Source organism: Agelaius phoeniceus, chromosome 4, assembly GCF_051311805.1.
Source record: "Agelaius phoeniceus isolate bAgePho1 chromosome 4, bAgePho1.hap1, whole genome shotgun sequence".
Classification (NCBI taxonomy): domain Eukaryota; kingdom Metazoa; phylum Chordata; class Aves; order Passeriformes; family Icteridae; genus Agelaius; species Agelaius phoeniceus.
The window spans coordinates 62,083,532-62,093,724 of NC_135268.1; the positions used below are offsets into that span (position 1 = coordinate 62,083,532).

Below are 10,193 nucleotides of genomic sequence, written 5' to 3' on the forward strand. Positions count from 1 at the left end.
CAAGAAAGTGCCTAAAAATACACTTGCTAGATTTTTGCTGCCGAACAAGTAGGACATAGGTGTGGAATTGGGAAAAGTCAAGAGAGAAAAAACATGTTACAAACATCCTCCAAAACTAAAAACAATCTATAAGTAGTTCAGGAAGAAGTTAATTTACAGACATTCAAGCAGATTTTTAGATATATTGTGTTGTTTTACCCAAACTTAATTTTTGCTTGAGCCAGTTTTATACTGGTGGACAATGTCATGTCTATCTATTGATTTCATACAGAATGTAATGAATCCTACCTTGGGCTTAATCACATGACATTGTGTCTCTAAAAAAAAAAGAGAGAAACAGTTTAATGACATTCCAGTTTTCTCAAAAACCTCAGAAACATAAGTCTATAAATATAACATGTCAGAACATTAATAAGAATATTAGTAAGCATTAATAAGAATATTTCTACAGATGAATGTTCCTCTTCTACTTGCATTTCTTATTTCCAAGAAGGCATCAAATAGGTACTATCACATCTTCCAGAATATTTTAATGTTATTTAGCTAAGTGTATAAATATAAGAAAAATATCAGCAACAGAATATTAGGCCATCTATGGCAGACTGCTACACTTAAGGATGACAGAACAGACTGACCATGCTGGTAAGCAGATACTACTGTTCACTAAAGAGAGCTTAGATGAAAAGTGTGCACTTTTCATGCACAAAAATGGAAGCAGAGATGGTCCAGAGGCCTCAAAGGACTTGAACTCTTCAGCCTAAAAATAGGTGCCTTCTGGAATATCATAGGTTTTAAAACTGGCATCAAATATGTGAATAGAGAACCATTTTTCACGTTTTTAATGAAAGAAGAGAGCACCTAGCAAAGCTACCAGATGGCAGGTTCAAAATTAAGAAATATGTGGAGAAGCTTTAGAACTCAGCAGCAGAAGATGTTGTTTCAAGTGTTATTACCCACCATTTGTGACCTGTCCCAAGGGTATTGGTACTCCCAAGTACCAGGAAACCAAGTTTTTCTCAGGTAGACCACACATACTGTGCAAGCATTCCTGGTGCAAAACTGTCCTTGCCTTGCTCCTCTGCAGTTTATCAAGGCATCCACAATTGTCCCTTAGTGGACTCAGGACATTTCTCATACAGGGGAATACATCACTTAGGAGTGACTAATAGGACAGGATGCAGTTTTTATTCTATGTCAGTGTCATATTTTCTGAAAAATCCCTTTGCCCAGGATTTTTCTCCTGGGAAGCTGAGAAGCCTCAGAGAGAAATGAAAACAATATTATCTCCTTTGCTTCTCCTGTATTTGCTGCTTTGGAATGTGCTTTGGAGATTGTTTATCCAATATGTGAATTGTTTTTACTTAATGACCAATCACCATCCAGCTGTGTCAGACTCCGAGGAGTCAGTCACAAGTTTTTAATTAATATCTTGTTATGCCTTCTGTAAGATCCTTTCTCTATTCTTTAGTATAGTTTCAGTATAGCATTCTTTTATATAATATAATATTATGAAATAATAAATTAGCCTTCTGAGAAGATAGAGTCAGATTCTCAATTCATCCTTCACCCTGGGGACCCAGCAAATACCACAACTGTACATATCATGACAGAGGCTATAGTTCTGTTGAATGACAAATGTGTTAAATGACTGTACAAACTTCCTCTGTAAGTTATGTTATTATAATTGCTAAAACTATAACATTCTGAATGGGTGCAGGACTTTATTTCAAAGTGAAGCTGACTACAATTGTTAACATATTTAAATGGCAGTGCTGTCTTATTGTCTGATTGCCAGGAGTCCCACATCCGTGAAGAGGAGGAGAAGCTTGAGGAAGAAACACAAGAAATCAATTTAGAATTTCACCAGCAGCTAGTCACAGAAATCCAAGAAGCTCTTCAGTTTCTTCAGCAGCACATGGAGCAGGTGATTGGGCAGACTCTGCTGCAGTATGCTCGAGGGGAAGCTGGAAAAAAGAGTTCAGATCATGAACAGGACTTCAAGGTATGGAAATGGTCAATAGCAATTTTCCAGACAAAACCAGGGCTACCTTGCACAGATGGAAAGCAATTTAATGTATGCATTAACCTATGCCTGGAAGTATCAGCAGAAAACCCTTAGGACCTGTGTTAAAACTGAGCATAATTTGCAAAGTACTTGCAAGCTAGTTTATGTAGCAGCACAGTATTTGCTACAGCAGCCAAAACAGGTTTTAAGTCAAACACTGGAACAGGAAAAAAATTGTCACAACTGTTAATGGCAGAGAATAACAGAAAGAAGAAAAAAATTGAGATTATTTTCTATTGATAAAGGGTTTGTGACTAATTAATACTTTGCATTCTACCAGCTTAATATTAATTCAAAGATAAATAATTAAATAAAATTAAAACTTACATCACAGATGAATAATTTTTTCCAAAGTAAATATTTGGATTTTCTGTGTAATGGAAATGTCACAACAGAGCTACACATAGATTAGCTTGCTTTGCTGGCAGTTGGCTTGATTGTTAAAATGGGCTGTAGAGATTGAATGGATAGGGGAATGACCACTTCCCAGATGGAGATGAGGCAAATTAGGAAGGTTTTGCTGCAATTTTTCATGTTGAAATGTTGCATGGTTCTCAGTATCTCAGTCTGCCCCATTTTTAAAGCCACATTTTAAATTCACAATTTCGTGTGCACATACCAAATTAGCTATGTGGTTTCTTTAAACAGATCAAAACACTTTTGGGCTTGGAAATTAATTGTGACTTGTACTGTGTGATACAGGAGAGACTGGTGGAATCTGCTGTTGAAAGTGTATATGGGACCAGCAATAATATCAATAGACTGGTGCAAAACTACTACCAGCATTTAGGAAAAATCACAGAAGATTATGAGGGAAAAAAGCTTCAATATCTAAAATCCTTACAAGGTTTGTATGATACTGACAACTTTAAGACAATTTTGTTTCCCAGTATGTGTGCTTAGTGTAAGGTTAGAGGATTTTGCTTCTTCTGGCATCCCTTGACCTAGTAAATCTGAATTTAGCCTGCCAGGCACAGTCACAGGAGGAAAGGTGGGGAGTACCTCCCCTCTCACAGCCAGCCCAGCCCTGGGTACACTCAGTAACTGCTCCCTGATGGTGCAGGTGGAAGGAAAGGGCCTGTCAGCCCCTCTGAGTGTTCAGAAAAGGTTGGGTGCTCCCCAGATGAAGGTTATGTACCCTGATCTGTTACAAACCCATCCATCTCCCTCCTGTTTAATTTCAATAGAGTGGTGCAAGGTTTTGTCTGTCAGATGAAGCCTTGCTGCCAGGCAGGAGTGCAGGAGCAGAGTCAGGAGCATGGTCAGCACATAAGCACTCAGTCACAGAGTGTGAGCATTTGTGAAAGTAACCAGAATAGTTTCCTGTCAGTTGAGGGACAGCTTGTGAAGCTGGGCATACCCAGGAATAAGTCACATCTGAGTGGAGGGTTTTCTTTAGAATGCATTTTTTGTTTAGGTAATACAGTTCTTGCTTAAGGCATCAAGGTCTTTTTAGAAAATTTCTGCTTTGAATTCCATGTTAATCAGTTAGCCTAGTGGGAGAAGTAGGTAAACAGGAATGCCATGACATTCCTATCTCATCTAAATGATGCACAAAGTATTCTCTTTGCAGCAGATCACAGTGGCAGAGTGTGTAAGAAGTACTTGATATCCCTAAGGAGCAGTAAGTTTGGAAAGGCTACCTAGCATCAGGATTAATTTGTGATGAAGGTTGTCACAACTCAGAGTTTTTAATTTTGAGCAGAAAATTTTTCAAAAATGTTATTTCAACAGAGGGAAATGAAAGGATCAGACTGAAGAATAAAGAGAATGAACTGGCATTGAAAGAAAAACACACCAAAGGCCTCCTAAATGTGTCATCCACGGTCCACCAAAGGTTAGACCAGGCAGCAGCATTGCTGTCTATTTAAACTTTGTGAGTGATTGCAGATCTGCATGAATGTCTAGCTGAATAAATGTCTTCAGTTTGCATTTTATACTTCTCTTTGATGGAAAAGAAATACCTATTGCCAAATGATGTCTGCCCTTTGATCTCAGAGAATTACTTTCTTATTAAATAAACTTTTTGATGGTCATTAGTTACAGATTGGAGAACTATACTTAGGCAGTTTGAAAAGAGAGAATGAAATACAATGCCAAAACATATGCCAAATTTTTAAAGAAATTTAACATAAATGTGGGATGGGAACCAGTACTGAATGTAATTCATTACATCCCATCCTTTTACTTTGAACATCAAAAGTGTTTGTTAGTTTGCTGTGGAGAAAACATTTACCATAATGAGGAGAAAATGCTTGAAGCCCAAAAAATACTCAAAGTGGAAAGAAGGCTTCAGTGAATGCCTTGGAAAATCAAGATTACTTGCCCTAAATTTAGAGTGGAATCCCTCAAATGTTAGTTAAATAAGAATCATATTTAATTAATTACTGATTAAATGAAAATTAAGTCCTGACAAAAAGCACTGCAATTAAAAAGGCATAAGTTGTCATAAAGAGGTCTATGGCTTGTCATGTACATGATACATTTTTGTAATCATTTTATATCTTTACTCTTGGTTTATTATTCAGCAAAATACAACAGCTTCAATTTTGACACTGTAAAGAGGTTAAATCTTTCTTTAGACATTCTGTTTCTTCTAAACTGAAAGATATCATTGCCCACTTTTTTATCCCTGCTTGAGTTAGTAAAGAAATGGATTTATGTAATAAAGGACTTCATAAATGATCTGTTAGTTATTCATTATCAAATTTATCATTTATTGTGACATACAAATTCACTTTCCAGCTGTTTTGTCATTTGTTTTTTCTCCTGTAATCTATTCTAGTATCTTTAAACAAAATACAGTAAAATTTGCCTTCACAGAAGCAGAAATGTGGGATTGAAGAATGTAGCTATGCAGCATCTAAGCTGATACCATAATAATCAGTAATCAAACCCATTTTCCTATTGTCATTATGATTTCTTTTATGGTCTAGTGCTTTGTAAATTAAATATAAAGTTTACATTAATTTGTCCAACTCCTATAAACTCGACATTGTTTTATTGTTTTATTTCTTTTTGCCCTTGGTGCAAGGTTAGGAGTGTGAGTTCAAAAAGCAGATGTTGAAAGGTAACCTCTGTAAGCAGTGAGCATTACAGTAGCAACTTCATTAAGTGTAAATGTCAGAAAGGATTTGTGTCACCTCCTTCCCTGAGGAATTTGATGGGTGATTGGCAGCATTGCTTTAAGGTAGACCAGGCAAGAAAACAGAAGAAATACAGATGCACCAAAGTTGCAGCCATTCAGGTTGTACTGTAATAATAATAATCTTTTACCAGAAATGTAAAACAAGTGAAGAATTCAGCAGTTAATGCTTTCAATTCCCAAATTTTGAATTACCATGTTGATGATGGCTCATTCTGGTTCTGATGATGGCTCAGTACTGAAGAGGCCTGGATGAAATGCCTAATTCTTAATTCCTTGTTCTCACACCTGATCTTTGAACAGATCTTTGAACATTGTTTGCCTTGGCCCCTTGGCAAGCAGGCAGTAAAACTGATCCTAGAAACATACAGTGGTTTTGAAAGCAGGTTTCAACTTTAGAGCTGAATTCCAGTTCCCAAAATCCAGGTATGGACGCTGCAAACTCCTGTAATTCCTACCTCCAAAAGAACCTTGTGTTCTATGGACAGCCAAGGCAGGTTACTAAAATAAGTAAATTTAAAAATCTACCACAAAATTTTCTGTCCCAACAGAAGTTGGCTGGGCCAATACTGTTAATGAGCCTTTCTGTCTACAAAACCTTCTAAATAGACTTTGACAGGATTGTATTCCTCCCTTGCACTGAACAACATCTATACATTTATATTTCTCTGACCAGGATAGTGCTGCAGCAGAACAAGATTTTGGCTCAGTTTGAACTGCGGCAGCAAATTCGTCTGGAGTCTCTGAAACAGAAGCTGCTGGGATTGCACCACCTGGGAGCTGAGCTGGAGAATCAGCTAAGGGTAAATGGTTCATGGATCTAAGCATTCAGTGGAGAAACATGGGACAAATTGTAGGGGTCTCTTTGCTAGCCTAGTTGGAATGAGTGCTGGGATTCATCTCTGTCTTGTAGGAACACTTCCCTGATTGTTTCCCATATTGTTTCCTGTGTTTCTGCAGTGATGTGCCTGCTTTGTTGTGCCACATGTAATAAAATAACACAGAGCTGAGCTGTGTTGTGTTGAGTGATTGCTGCTCTGTCCTTGCATGCAGGAAGCAGAGCAGGACTTTGTGAGTGAGTTGGCTGTGCTGACCCGAGTTCCACTGACTGTGAAGAAGAAGCCTTCCAAAAGGAGCAAGCCAGCAGGTTGGTACCATCCTGAATTGTTCAGAAAAAAACCCACATATTTCCACAAATCAGTGCAGATTTTGCAGTATAACACATTGGAGTTTCAGGAGAGATTTTTCATCAGTGCCATTTCCCTAACTGGGATGTAGAAAAGTAATGAAACCTTTCAAGGTCACCCAGTTCTCCAGCAGAGCAGTGTGAGTAGATTTCAAATTTAGGGAAAAGAGCACCTTACCAGTTTTCTGCCTTTTCCATTTGTATTAACATTTGACAAGTAGGTGTTTTGGACTACTCTCTTTTGCATTTTTCTGAAGCCACAAACAAGTGCCACCTTTCCTCACTTCAGAGCAGCCTTTAACCTATAGATTACATTGTGCCCACTCAGGTGAGGCCTTGCCCTGCTGAAACCAAAACATTTTTCATGTCTTTGTCATTCCTTTAAAAACAGCTCTGTTCACCTCAACTGCTCAATCCATGGGAGAACAGCAGAGTTCAATCACCCGGTTTTCCTTCTCCTGGCAGAGTGGAAGAATTGCCTCCCACACATGTACTCAAAATCAGGAAGCTTGATCTATTTTTATGAATTTATTGTAGTTTTGACAAATTATACTAATTCATTCTTCAAAAGCTACTTAGGGACAAATTTTTAGAATAGCAGTTGTGTTTCCTAGTGCACGTTTCAGATGCAGTGTACAAGTGTCATCCTTTGAGCCGTGCAATCTTTCTGTCATTATCAGAATGAAACATATGGCGTTGCATTTGAAGGATGCTGAAAGGCAGCATGGGTGCCTGAAAGGGAAAAGCAGGTCACTCCCTGCACACTTTTGAAGTCTTTCTCCCCAGCTGTTGTTTCTCAGGTGTGCAGAATTGTTTGCCTTGGTAGGCACCGTGACTGCACGGTCAGGGCGCTCAAAGCAGTGAATTTTTAACATCACGTTCTGATTCAAATCACTCAGAAATATGAACCAGCTTTTCTTCTGCTTGGTGGTAATAAAAGGCCATTTTCAGTTACTTGCTAAGAAAATATATGATAGGGCTTTCAACTGTTGCACCACATGGAAACTCACTTCAGTGTTCAGCAAGTGTGGCAGTTCACAGTCTGCTGTGTGAGAACTGACCAGTGGTAAAAAAGCAGTGTGCTGGGCTAATGTAAAGTGAAGTGATTTCCTTGGAACAATAACAGGTATGTATGAAAAGTTAGAGTGTAACTTTTTGCTTCAGGTTAATCAAAACCAAACAAGCTCTACTATTTGTGATTCTTTTTTTTTTTTTAATCTATTGCATTTGGCAATTCAGGTGAAAAAGCAAATTCCAAAAGACAAACCTTCCAGTCACCTGAACCAGCAGAAAAAGATGATTCTCATGAAAATATTCAAGAACCCCATGGAATAACTTCTGGCTTATGCAGGTATGTTACAGACTAAAAATAATGGTATGTGAAAAGCTATTTATAAAAGAATCCTTTTTTAATACAAAAACTGCAAAACTTACTTTTTAACAAGATGTCAGTCAGACTTAAAACATAATGCCTGCATTAGCTGATCTTCCTTAATATTTACTTTCCACATGTACTTAAGCTTTTTTGCCCAATAATATTTTTTGAACATAGGAAATTCATCTTTATTTTCTTGTCTGTACTGCTATATATTTTATAAATAGCTTTGATCAAAGGTATAGAAATGAGAAATACTGTTTCCAAATTTCCTTTATTTAGTTTTATTTAAACCTTAGTCACAGACAGCATAAATCAGCAGAGACAAGTGAATTCAAAGGAACTAGGCTGAATTGTAGCAACCAAAATATGGTCTGTGGTATTTAGGCTTTCAACTTCCACCTTTATTTCAGGAACAAAGGCAAGCTCCAGCCTTTGGCTGATGAGGGTAGCAGCTCTAACAATGATTTTCTTGATAGATGTTTCAGTTGGCTTGTGCTGGGGTGCTAACTGGAGGAGAAGTGGCTGCAAACCTGAAAGATGCCAGCTGATTACCACGGGCAGATCAAACCAGCCAGCTGGTTGCTGCGCCTTGATATATTGAGCAGAGAAAATCCTGCTGACAGGCAAAGCAAACAGTTGGTTCTCAGGAGCCACAGGCCTTTGGGGAAAAGTATTTATCCCCTGAGTGACCTCAGCCTGGGACTGACTTCAGGAGATGGCTCCTTTCCCTGATGGCATCAACCCCTTTCACACACTCCTTTCCCACAGCCGACGAGGGATGCGTGTGCAGGGAGCAGGGACCCAACAAAGGAACGTTTATGGGTTTGCAACTTTGTGTTGGCAGCCCCAACAGAGGCACTGAAACCAGTGACTGCAGAAGTTATATAGCAGGAGCCTTTCTTTTACCAAAATTAATTTAGTTTAGGAGAGAAGTAGAGCGTTTTAAAAACTGTCTGCAATTTTGTTGTCTTTTTCTTACTTATTCTTTCAGAGAGATGCCACAGAGTTCACATGAAGGGGAGACTGAACCGAGGAAAAACTCAAAGATGTTAAAAAAGAAAGGCAGCAGGTAGTAAAAGCTTTTGTCTGAGCTGTCTGAACACAGTGTACCAAGGCATCCTTCTGGGGAATCTCAGCAGCTGTAGGTACTTACTGAGCTGCTTTGCTGAGGAACAATGAAGAAAATCAATAATAACTCATACATCTTTTTTAGCTGCAGACCAAGAATCAATCCCAACTTCCTTTAGCTGTTAATAAAACATTCCCTCTTGGTTTTGGTAAGAGGGAAAACAAGGAAGTCTTTAATACAAGCTCTTTGAGACTGCTTGGGTAATGTGCTGGGGAGACAGTTTTAGATTTGGAATAAATCTGAGGATAGTGCACCTGTAGGAGAACAGGTGCACACTGGGCCCAGGTCAGTGTGTCTCAGTAAGGTTTCATCACAAGAGTGATGTACTGTTTACTTTTGAGCCTGAGATGTGGTACACAGTAGCATTCTTTTTTGTGAATGCTACTTTGACCTAAGGAAAGGAGATAAAAATGTAGAGAATATGTAAACAGGCTTCAGATGGTACTGACAGATCAAAAGATGACATTTGGTTTCTCTTTTGTTATATTTTTGTGCTTCCACTCCTATGTACGCTTTTTAAAATTTGTACAAAGATTTTTAAATGTCTGTTTCTCTGCCTTTGTGCTAGAATTCAAATTGTTAGTTTTAAAGAAAATGAGAGAAAACTGGTTAACTCTTTCACTATTTATGCTTCAGTTTCTGGTCTTCTTCCTTAAGTGCACCCCTTTGTTTCCAGTGTACTTTGTTATGCTCATTACATTTCCTATGGGAAATTCTTGTTATGCAAAGCAGTTAATTCTTACTGGCTGTACAGAGCACCTGTGTTGTGTAATAAATTGCCCCATTTAAGCAATCCTACAGCTTTCATGAAGTGGGAGTATTCTGCCTTTTCAAAAATAAACATATATTTTGCTAATGAAAAGGTTTTCCTTTGGTGGAAGATGGAAGGTCCTACATCAGTTACACAGTTTGCCTCAGACAAAAGTGCTGCTGTACAAACGAGTTCACCAGGCCAGTTACACACGTGTGTTAAATGGTTCATTTTCATCTCAGCTGTAAAAATAATTTTTAAGTTGTACCCTTTCAAGCATTTGATTCTGGCATTTTCAGCACTTCATGGTATCTCTCTGCCTTCCCAGTCTGGATTTTAACATTTTAGTTGCTGCTTGTTCTTTTAGGGTTGGTATTTTTTTGGTGGGGTTTTTTGAAGGGTGGGAGGTTTTTTTGGTGGTTTTGTTTTTGTTTTTGGGGTTTTTTTTTGGTAACCAAATCAATGTATTTACATAGGATTGTTGCACATGTTTCACTCTGCAGTGCTCTGTGTACACAGGGCACAGGGAGCTGTTACCA

At 38.2% G+C, this 10,193-nt stretch overlaps 1 protein-coding gene across 3 annotated transcripts in view; it reads left to right on the top strand.

Moving 5' to 3' along the window:
• The window catches only part of EVC (EvC ciliary complex subunit 1), a 50,134-nt gene extending 40,438 nt beyond the window's left edge, over window positions 1-9,696 (top strand). For all 3 annotated transcript variants that reach the window (XM_054633331.2, XM_077177708.1, XM_077177709.1), the window contains 7 exons: window positions 1,796-2,002; window positions 2,768-2,912; window positions 3,800-3,902; window positions 5,887-6,013; window positions 6,264-6,357; window positions 7,636-7,747; window positions 8,766-9,696. In XM_054633331.2, coding sequence (XP_054489306.2) covers window positions 1,796-2,002; window positions 2,768-2,912; window positions 3,800-3,902; window positions 5,887-6,013; window positions 6,264-6,357; window positions 7,636-7,747; window positions 8,766-8,847 — 870 coding nt within the window. In that variant the 3' untranslated portion in view covers window positions 8,848-9,696. The remainder of the gene's footprint in view (window positions 1-1,795; window positions 2,003-2,767; window positions 2,913-3,799; window positions 3,903-5,886; window positions 6,014-6,263; window positions 6,358-7,635; window positions 7,748-8,765) is intronic.
• The last annotated feature ends 497 nt before the right edge of the window (window positions 9,697-10,193 follow it).